Source organism: Temnothorax longispinosus, chromosome 8 (assembly GCF_030848805.1).
Source record: "Temnothorax longispinosus isolate EJ_2023e chromosome 8, Tlon_JGU_v1, whole genome shotgun sequence".
In the NCBI taxonomy this organism is placed as follows: domain Eukaryota; kingdom Metazoa; phylum Arthropoda; class Insecta; order Hymenoptera; family Formicidae; genus Temnothorax; species Temnothorax longispinosus.
In genome coordinates, this window is record NC_092365.1 from 3,377,075 (window position 1) to 3,387,937 (window position 10,863).

The following is a 10,863-nucleotide window of genomic DNA, read 5'->3' on the forward strand; positions in this document are numbered from 1 at the left end:
CGAGACGAACTGCATCTGCTCTTGCTCCACGCAGCTGCATATGTTAAAGTAATCAGATGAAGTTGACAGGCGGCCCGGATATCCTCGACGCGTGTTTAGCGCCGAAGTAGTCAATTAATAAAAAATCTTTTCACTGATATATTGATTAGATGTCTATCGATTATCGTGTACTATAAGTCAGTTTCTAATCCCTTGTTTTGATAGGAGAAGAGCTGACCTATTTTAAGTATCGAACGGAAATTAGACTGTCACGTTCGAGATTAAATGCCTGAAATGTTAGAAAATTTCGAGGATACCCGTCGATAGACCGGAAGGATGTGGGCTCAAGGATACGGAATAAAGGAACATGATAGGGTAACAAAGCGGGGGGGCTCACAGAACACAGGGTTGGGTGGGTACGATGCGATTGAGTACGGGCACTTTCAGCCTGGGTTTCCTCTCTTCGTCCAGCCGCAGCTGCGGCACTTTGCCCTCCTTGTCCACCCAGTAAACCTTGTGGAACATCTCGGTGATACGTTTCTCGATAATGCCCAAATAGAGCATGACGTTGCTCATGGTAACGTGGGTGTTGTCGCCCAGCAATTCTAAAATCGGCGAGTTGTCGCAACGTATCGTCTTGAAGAGGCCGTCGATCCCCCGCAGCAGCTTATCCATCACATCGTTGCACTGGAATGAAACATGAGTAATTATTCGTTGCATATTCGGGCTGCTGCGGTTTGCCGAGTCGCCATGCGGATATCGAAACCATAAATTCGTTTTATTAAGATCAAGGACGATACCCGAGAATGACGAGATAATCCTTGAAAGGCGCGCGACATTGATTTGCCAATGAAAATTTCAACAGTGACATCTTATTATCAATCGACGATAATATTTTACGTTTTAAATAATGTTTTCAAGTTTTGAGAAAGTAATCGCAAAGTTTTCAACGTAAAATTTCGAACAGTCTTTTCTTTTATTAACCTCGGCGAGATCCTCCTCGGCAGCATCCGCTAGCGCTGTCTGTTCGTCCAGTTCCTTGGCGATCTTATCCAAGGTCTCGGCCTGCTGCTGGTCGCGATGCACATTCAGGGCACGTGCCTCGTCGATGGCCGCCGTCAGCTGTTCCATTCTCGCCTGAAGACTTTCCAGTTCGTCGTTCAATTCATTCACGTAGCTGAAGAGCGCGAAATTCTCCTCCTCTTGCTTGATGAAGTGCGCGGTGAGCTTGTCGATTTCTTGCTCACCTGTTTATTTACGATTGCGTTAATCGGAGCCGAGATTTTTAATTTAATAGCGTAAACCATCAGATATATAGTTTGAATATCAAATAAGCGTTAAAATACGTCTACATCTAAAACTGGAGCAAACTTAAGTATGCCGTGAGAAAATCTGAGAACACAAAGAGAATGCGTTTTAGCATGCCCGATTATTCTAAACAAAAGCCCGGTTTACGGTACCGGTGAATTGTCTGATCGTCTGCAAGATTTGCGTGAAGGCCGCTATCTTGTTTTGCTTCTCCTCCCGCTTGGCCTGCCTCTCGGCTTCCCGCTTCGCGTTCAGATCGACCATCTCGCGGAACTGTCCCTTCACGCCAAGGAACTCCTGCAGCTTCATCTCGTTGTCCAGGGTTCTCTTCAATTCACACATCTCCGACGTGTGGTTCTTCAGGTCCCTTATACCCCTGCGAACAGAGACGCCTTCTCGTCAGTTTACGGATTGGAATTTTCCTCTCTACTCGGCAGAAAATTACGCAAATTCGCACCGCGGCCGAATAAATCAAGGACTCGTTACGGCATCGTACGGAAAGCGAGCGGCGGAAATTTCACGCGCCATTGGCTCTCCGCCGTTGCTCCCCCGAGTTTCTAATTCAAAGACAACGAAGACATCGCGCATTCATTCCAGACCGAACGTGAGTGGATCTCTTTCGCGCGTAGTCAGTAACAAAACCATCTAGATTATGGGGACAACGATCTGAAGAAGGTTTCCACTTTCGCGAGTGGATCGTCGATCGGCAACAGCCGATGTCGCGTAAATCGCCGATATTTTACGCTCGCGCAGATCGCATTTCACAGTACGGCACCGATTCAACAGCGCGGAAAATCCGCGTCGCAACTCCTTATACCTCTCGCGAAGCGCCTGGATCTTGTTGAGCTCCTCGTCCCGCTGATTGAACGTGACCGTCGCCTGCTCGATCAGGTCGTTGATGATCTGCTTGCCCGTGTTCAATTGGCCGATCAGCTTGTTCCACACCTGCATGAACTGCGACCGTTCCTTCAGCTGGGTCTCGATCTCGGCGCGCAGCCTCGCGTTCTCCGCTATCACCAGGTTGAACCTTTTCGTCGCCACCTCCACCCGGTTCTCCAGCATGAGTATCGTCTTGGTGTGCTGCGCCGCTATCTCCCGCGACTGCACGTCGGTGCGCACTTTCATCTTCATGCTCGTGACATCCTTCGAAAGCTGCAACAGCATTCTTACGTGTCGTAAACGTGATGTCGCGAGGATGAAAGTGATATTTCTCCTCATCTATGTGTACGCTTAAAGAAGACGACGCGATCTCTCGCCGCGACAAGTCGCGACGCTTTCGTTCATTATCGATCACTACGGTCGCGATATAACATGTTTGTGGTCTCGCATCAAATGCTCCGTCCTATTTTTCTTACATCTACGAATCGGTATTTCGGTCAAGCAATTAATTTTGTTAATTTTTATTCGTAGTGTCAAAGTAATTAAATTCGCAGTGTCAAATTAATAATTATACTCGATTTGGATCGTTTTTAACCATTCCTCTATTCACTACTGCTCCTACTCAATCGTTAATTTAATTAAAATAATGGAGTTGAAATATTACTGTTTTGTGTTAAAATAAGAAATTTCGACACACATGGTAGTTAAAAATAACAAATTGTCATTTGACTCAAGATATTAGTTTAAATTTCATCTTTTAATATTTAACAGTGAAGGACAGATTACTTGGCTTTGCTGAAATAGTTAATTATTTTCGTGTCTACATCTACAAACAGATATATAATCATATTATTCGCGTGTTATTTGCTTATACAGATCCACATAGACATGACATTGGCAATACCAGCAACCTTGCCGATCTGCTCGTCGAGCTCGGCTATCTGTCGCTTCTCGTTCTCTATCAGCTCGATATAATTGGCGCGCTTCGTCAGCAGACACCTCAGCTTCCCGTCCATCTCCACGTCCTTACGCGCGAACGCTTTCGATCGCGCGGTCTTAATCGCCAGCACGAGCTCGGCCTTTTCGTATTCCAGCCGATCGATTGCGTTCTGCTGATTGCGGAGCTGCAGCCTCGCGTCCTCCGCGCACGCCGCCCGATCGTTCTCCATTATTCTGTACTGCCTCTTCAGCCTCGAGAGCTCGGCCTCCGCCATCGTCTCCAGCTCCAGCTCGTCCTGAACCGGTTGCTGTTTGTACGCCATCTCGGAGTCGCTCGTCTCCGGCGCAACCTTATCCCCTGACAATTCTAGAATTTATTAATAATCGCTGATGCAATTCGCAGGAATCATCTTGCATTCGGGATCGAGAGAGCATCCCGGAGATTATTATTATTTATTTCGCGTTACCTACTTTTTCTTCACGACAAATTTATAGAAGATAGACAGAAGAAAAGGAGAGAAAGCCGTCAGTTTCCCGGAAGACGTCGGTCTTCGCGATCGGCGACGTCGGTCACGAAGATCCATGCAGGGGCGGGTCGCACTCCAGTCGCGATCCCCGACGATGACATTGGACGCCGACATTTGAGAGAGACATCTGCCACCCCGCGCAGCCGAGGCAGCTGTGTGTAAGTAAGGCCGTAACGTAAAATGTGAGGCGTGTTATAACTGCTATAGACGCTTCTGTTGCTACTTCCGGTTGCTAAGCAATGGGCCCAGCGACGTAACGCTCATCGAACGTTTGGGCGGCTACGGAAATTCATTTCCCCACAGGTAGAGTCGCATATACAAGTGTTTTTAACATATTTTCGGCACGCAACACGGTTAGGTTAGATGCAAGACACTCTGTAATTTCTAAGCACCAAACATATTAATTAAAATTACAAATTTTTTGACAAATTTGGGACAAAAATTTAAAACGTGTCAATTAATCATCAAGCTGTCTGCTGCTAAAATTGAAAACTGAATTAATGTAACGTACTACGAAATTATCGGCGAGCGTTTGTCCCGCCTTTTTTATACAGTTTTTTTGTACAATGTGAATTAATTTAAAATCATATGGCACGCGGCAAAGATTTTAATGATCAATTAAGTTTGACCTCGCGATATCCAGCCGAAGATCTATCGCAGCGCGATAATCGGAAGTATATCTACAAATTGCTCAATTTAATACGAGTCTATCGATCGCTATAAGATAATCCGCGCGATGCGTTTATCCGTTTGTAAATAAAATCGAAGAGCAAGTACAGATAATGAACGATAAAATGAACGAGGAGGCGTTCCTCCGCAATCTAGCGCGCGGAACTCGATTTGCCTTTCTCGTTAATGTTAGTCCTTTCCCACAAGTAACTACACAAAAAATTCAGTGGAACATCAGGCAGTACGGACTTTTATTTTCTCGTACTTAAAAAACGTCGGATATTGGATATTGCGCGACGACGACGCGCAATTTAGGAAATTGCGTCCTATTTCTCAAACATTTACCCTATTTTGGTGTCTTTTACCTCTTCAGAAAATAAACGTTCGCCAGGTATTTCCTAACGATCGATAAGCGGCGGAAAAATAATTAATATGTTGATCGGCGACTCCGCGAATCCGTTCTTCTCGCAATATTAAATGATTAACAAGGAGTGAAAATTGTTAACACAGTGTCGAAATTATTACCTTGAGTTTAGGATAGAGCACAATTTGATTGACATACTTTAACAGTAAGCTATTTTGTAAGTGCGCGAAGTAATCTTTAGAACATGTCACCTCATGATAATTCTAAGAGAATTAAACCATACTGAGTACATTGTTAACTTTACTCCATGTGTGTTTAGTTTACATAAACAGTAACTATTGTATTACTCAATGTTCAGTGAATTAATGACGTATTGATTATAGGAGTAAAAGAAGACAAAAATTCATAATTTGACACTACGAATTTAACAGTGTAAGAGTATATCTTTTTGTAGATGTAGACACGAAAGTATGAGGGTAAGTCAATAAATAAGTCGCAAAGATTATGGTCGAAAAGTGAAATAAATGTCAGGAAGTTACTTTGATTATTATTGCCTCTATCCAGTTTGCGACTTATTTATTGACTTACCCTCGTAATAACTCTTTTAGTGAAGCCAAATAGTCTATATCCTTCACTGACAAATACTAAAAGGTGAAATTTAAACCAATACCTTGAGTTAGATAACAATTTGTTACTTTTAACTACTATACCATGTGTGTCGAAATTTATTATTTCAACACAAGACAGTATTATTTCAACAATTGTTTTAATCAAATTAACGATATATTGAGTAGGAGCAGTGGCGAACTAGAGGGATGGTTAAAAATGACACAAATTGAACATAATTTGACACTATATATACGAATTCAACAGTGCATCGTTGAGAACCTCATGGGTGCTCATTGGGCGCTCCATGGATATTCGGTGGGATTCAGTCAGGTGGTGGTTCGACCAGGTGGGTCAAGTGGTGGGGGCACACGCTCGCCGATGCAGACGGGGGAGAGACGTTAGTTCACCTCCGGTGGGGAAGGTCGCCAGGTCGATCGGTTCTGCCCGCCGCGCGCGCGGGTAACGAACGCGCGGAACCTCTCTCGGGTTCCGACCGACCGCGACCGTACGGATCGCGCAGTGCCTGCTCTCGTACGTACTTCCGTTTTTTTGTTGCGACCCTAACGCGCGAGCAAAGGATAGGTACTTACTCCGCCGCGTTGAATTTCGACCTGCCCGCTGCATGCTGCATGCAATGTCGGCGCCTCGCCATTCCTCGGGCTCGACTCGGGAGCGATTTCGGCGGTCGCTCGGATACGCTTCGATCGATACCGAAGCGGCGATTGTTGGAGAGCGTCATGCATGCGGACGCTCCGTGGAGGATACAATTGTCGTCAACTGCGACAAGATCGCGGTGACATCGCGGCTTGTTGTGTGCCGCGACTTCGGCCAAACTGGAGTTGCATTGGAACACTGTTAAACTCGAGAGTTAGTGTTAAATTATACACAATTTTTAACCATTCCTATAAGTCGCCACTGCTTCTATTCAATATCTCGTCAATTAACTGAACCGGTGGAGTTAAAATAACACTGTCTCTTGTGTTAAAATAATAAATTTCGGCATACATGGGTTTTAAATGGTGGATAGTGGTTAAAAGTAAGATAATCTTATTTAACCCAAGGTATTGGTTTAAATTTTACTTTTTAATATGTAACAGTGAAGAATGGATTATTTGCCTTCGCTGGAATAGTAATTATTTTCGTGTCTACATCTACAGAAAGATATGTACTTACTGTTAAATTCGTGGCGTCAAGTTATACCTACCCAATCTGAGTCATTTTTAACCATTCCTATGAGTCGTCACTGTTCCTACTCGATATATCATTAAATTTAATTAAATCAATGGAGTTAAAATAACAAATTTCGACAATACTGCATGTAGTTAAAAATACCAAAATATTTAACTTAAGGTAATAGTTTAAATTTCTTTAATATTTAACACTGTAATTTTATCCTATTTATTTAACTCCATCAGACTTGAATACTATTCGCGAAAATATCCGAAATTACGATCGGAGATTTGTTTAATTCGACGGAACGTTCGATTCAAGTGGATTTTTAACGACTAATCCGTTTTTCTTTTGCTTTTTTTTTATATTAATCTCGCATTTTTCAGAAATAAAGCAAAATGCAAATTGTCGAAATTCCCTCGCGTTTACGCGAGTCGACACAAAGAGGCGGCCGAGCCGCGAAGCGGGTGCGTCGAGCCGAACGAATTACTTTCAACCGCGCGGCAATATGGTGGGAGAGAGCCGTGGCTGGTCGCTCTCGCGGAGCACGCTGCACGATTCCGTAATATTTATTTTCCACTCACGGCTAGTGACTCACTACCTGGCCGACCGCGCCACGGCAAGCAGGTAGACCTCGCGCGCCCGTGTTCGTGTGTGCGAGATTCGTGACCGCTCTCCCACATCCTCGCGCGCGCGTTTCGCAGCATTTCGCAGTGCGCTCGAGAGCTGAGAGGTGTGTGTGTGTGCATATGTGTATGTCACATGAACAGTGTTCGTTTCTTTTTCAGTTTTCAAGAAAGAAATTATAAATATTAATAGCGTCATAAATATTTATCTAGGCTTTTGCGCGACGCCGCAAAATATTTATCGAAAGCGGGGCGAAAGAAAAGATACGAACGCGCGGATGTGTAAAGAGTATTTCAATTTCAAACGAATGCTCTACTCTTCGTTTAGCAGAAATTAAGGATATATACCCAGGCGGTTCGCGCAGGTCATTTTACTAATTGGCGAGAGGCAAACAAAGACGCGCTCAATGGAAAGCTACCGATGAGGGTTGATTGCGAGGGGGGAAACGCGATCGGGGGACGTTTCTTCTGGTCGCCGATCGAATTAACGGGGTGGGCCCGAGGGGCGGTATTAGATCCACATCCCCCATTATTGGATTCAGCCGCTAAGGGTTGATGGTGCCGCTAAGCCGACGTACGAATCGATAAACGTGAACTGTCGCACGTGCCGTCCGTGACCGTCGTCGGTTTTGCCGTCACATTTTATCGCCGCTCAAGGATAATGCGACGCAATTGCGACTCTATCGCCCTATCGCGCCGGACTCGTACGCGCGGTGTTCTCTCTCCACCCACGCGCTTCACAACCACGGTCGATCCGCCGCGGAACCGATTTTCGGGCGTCCGCGTGCCGAACACGCGAAATCAGCGATTAAATCCGCCCACGCACCGCTCGATACCGCTCTCCATTCGCGTCGAGCGAGTCGAGTGAACCTCGCGTACCTCGCGCTATTTCGAAACTTCCCGTTTCGAGTCACAGAATCGAGAGATTGACGTGTATTTACGCGATTGCGCGTATTTACGCGAAAACGAATGATTCCTGTTTGTTTGCAAAACACGGCGGGTGCCTTTCGTTGGCGACTCGTTCACCGTACGCGACACGAAAATAACGCCTTACGTCACGTAGGTTTAGCGAGTCATTCGTAGGAGAGAATGTCAAGGTGCCGCTCCTAAAAAAAAAAAACGCTAATGTTCAAAGTATGATGTTGCGATTGGGAATCGATAGTGCGCGTCGTCTAGACGGATGCGCGGAAATACTTATTGTTAGGGTAAGGAGAGGCTGCACACGCTGCAAATCCAAATGTGTTATTTTAGTTGAAGCTTCTTACACATTTCTTGCCGTTTTAAATCACGTCATGTAAAAAGAAACATGTAAAAAGAGCTTCAGTCGAATGTGTCATTTTTTAGACGTTTATGCGTGCAAAAATAACACACTTGGATTTGCAGTGTGCGCTCATTCGCTCATCAACAAACTATTGCGAATTTTGCGAAATGGTACATGACTCTTCTCATCAGTTTAGTTAGTTTTATCAATCACCTTTCCGATGTCGATGGTTTGTCAGAACAAGGAAAAGATTTTTAATCATCATTGAAGAAGTTACGTTTTTCCTTTTTCGAGAAATTAATCGAATTTCTCTTTTTCTTCAATGGCTCTACAGCTCAAGATTGAGCCAATGGCCTCTTGAAGTTCGGCCTTTATCAAATCCGAGGCCTCTCTTCGGGTTTCTTAGAGATACACTCTCGGTGGGTTGCCATTAACCCTTCCGAGAGGTGGCGATCAAATAAAAACCGACGATTTTTGGTCGGATTTGAACTCGGCTCTTCGGCTCATTAGACCAGCGCACATTATTCTGCGCTATGATCGCCACCAATATATCGAGTTTGCCAGATAACATTTTAGCTGTTTATTGACGATCGTCGATGTTTATTTTTCTCATGTTAGTAAAAGTTCGACCTTTAACTAACGTTTCATTTACCGTAACAATCATGCATGCGTCTAAATGACATGCTAATACGATTAAACGTTTTAAATGACGTAATTTAACACACGAAGAAACATGTAAAAAGATCTTCAGTCTAATGTATCATTTTCAGACGTTTATGCGCGTAAAAATAACACACTTGGATTTGCAGTATATTGTCAAGACAGGGGGGAGCTTTTTTAGTCATAGGGCTTGTTGGTTTTTTGGAGCTTTCTGTCCTAAAAAATTTTTTATCCAATTTTTTCTTTGACTGACTCAAATAGCCTTTCCTTACTCTATTATTTCTAAGGGCGACAATGGCGAGAGACTAATACCTTCTTGATTTTTCTTGCAGAGGCGGCTGGAATCCCGGTGCGAGATGATCCCGTCGCAAATGAAACTCACGCCGAGGGACTCTCGTGAGCTGCGGTTCCAACGCAGAAGATCTCTGCTTCGTCACTTTGAGATAAACAGCGCAGTTGTCTGAGAGCCATCCATCTTCCTCCCGATCTTTCTTATTCGAAGTTAAAACGAACGTTGTGTTCAACGCGGATAAATGGAGAACCACGGAGTATCATTGCGCCGTAATTCACGCGGCTCCTTTCCGACCTGACAGCGCGGTGCTCGCCGCGAGAAATCATCGATCATCCTTACGATTAAATCCGCGGGTGAATTCGTAACCGGATGTGCTCGAACGAGTTGTGAACGAACGAACGAACGCAAGTGTGGTGTCGCAATTGGACTTTCCATTCGAGTGGCCTTGCTCCGAACAAGGAAAGATCGAGGCAAAGTCGCCGGACGATCGGCCGGACGATTCTCGCGAGCTCGATAAACGTCTCCTTCTGGGACAGGGTATATGACATCGAGTTGCGGCGCGCGGGGCAACGGGAGGCGGAAGAAACCGTCCAGGTGATAGCCGCGGTCGATCGATAGCGCGGCGAACTTCCGCGATCGATATCCCCGGGGAGAGGCACAACGGAGAGTGCGTTGCACTCGCGCAATGAGAACGTTCTCCTCGTTGTTCTCGTCGATAATGATGATGCTGTTAACGATGACGGTGAAGCGGCCAGACCCAGTCGTCCGGATGGGTTCATGCGATTACGAGTACGTCGAGCGCAATGTCAAGGCGACCGATCGCTTCCGGTAGCCGAGAGAGCGCTGACACACGATTCTCGAGGACAGGAACCCCGAAGGAGAGAGACCGACCCGCGCGGCGTCGCGCGATTACGCGGAGTTGAGAGGTGAGTGCGTTATGCGTCATTCAGGCGGTTCTTGAATCGCGTGCTCCGCTGCGAGAAGCTTCAAAGCCCGACTGCTTTTGGGTCGCGCGCGGTCCTCGAGCGAAACAGGTTGTTAAAGTCTATCGAGACGCCGAGCTGATGCACCTCAAGGTCTCTTGCAACGCGGAATGAATTTCAAAAAAGAAAGAAATATAAACATGTCTAATGTACCTATTTTATGGAAATTAATAGCTTAGAAATAAATTAACACGCGCGAAATTCGTTTTCATTGAAGTCAAAATATGATGTAGGTACAAATAAACCTCTTGTTTATTTCTTTCTCTTTTGATGGACACTCGTGCCGTAATAGCCGTATTAGATAATAAGAAAAATATACAGACTATCGATTACAAATATTTGCTCACGTATATTTCCTCACGTTTCTCGTGATGATAAAGATTTGGAAAAATAGAGATTGTTTTATCTGAAATCAAAAGCCAGCGAATAAATATGCAGCTGATGATTCATACAGAATTCTAGGATTTGAATTGCATAAATTGCAAAAATAAAGTAAGTAAAGTTTCCGTGGATGAAGAAATATTTATGAGCAATGATGTAGATAAGATTCGTTTACGGTCGATTAAATAGCTTCTTATAGAGATTTATACGGATACT

At 44.8% G+C, this 10,863-nt stretch overlaps 2 protein-coding genes across 8 annotated transcripts in view; one reads left to right on the forward strand and one right to left on the reverse strand.

Moving 5' to 3' along the window:
* Positions 1-19: 19 nt before the first annotated feature.
* Positions 20-6,568, reverse strand: LOC139818163 (coiled-coil domain-containing protein 63). 4 transcript variants are annotated; one of them, XM_071786739.1, is made up of 6 exons: positions 6,448-6,568; positions 5,865-6,126; positions 2,105-2,439; positions 1,440-1,663; positions 964-1,226; positions 20-666 (listed from the first exon to the last, which is right to left on the reverse strand). In XM_071786739.1, the coding sequence occupies exons 2-6, from the start codon at positions 6,015-6,017 to the stop codon at positions 373-375; spliced, it is 1,269 nt and encodes a 422-aa protein (XP_071642840.1). In that variant the 5' UTR covers positions 6,018-6,126; positions 6,448-6,568; the 3' UTR covers positions 20-372. The 4 variants fall into 4 exon arrangements, with proteins under 4 accessions (XP_071642840.1, XP_071642839.1, XP_071642836.1 ...); XM_071786738.1 differs by lacking the exons at positions 5,865-6,126; positions 6,448-6,568 and adding exons at positions 3,078-3,463; positions 3,577-4,333; XM_071786735.1 differs by lacking the exons at positions 5,865-6,126; positions 6,448-6,568 and adding exons at positions 3,078-3,472; positions 3,577-4,333.
* The window catches only part of LOC139818162 (bicaudal D-related protein homolog), a 30,512-nt gene continuing 25,097 nt past the window's right edge, over positions 5,449-10,863 (forward strand). The window contains exons 1-2 of one of the 4 annotated variants that reach the window (XM_071786733.1): positions 5,449-5,805; positions 9,324-10,209. The gene's annotated coding sequence lies outside the window, so the exon portion shown is untranslated. Of the gene's footprint in view, positions 5,806-5,999; positions 6,142-6,719; positions 7,178-7,511; positions 8,276-9,323; positions 10,210-10,863 lie in introns of those variants that run through there. The other 3 variants (XM_071786732.1, XM_071786731.1, XM_071786734.1) reach the window with 3 other exon arrangements.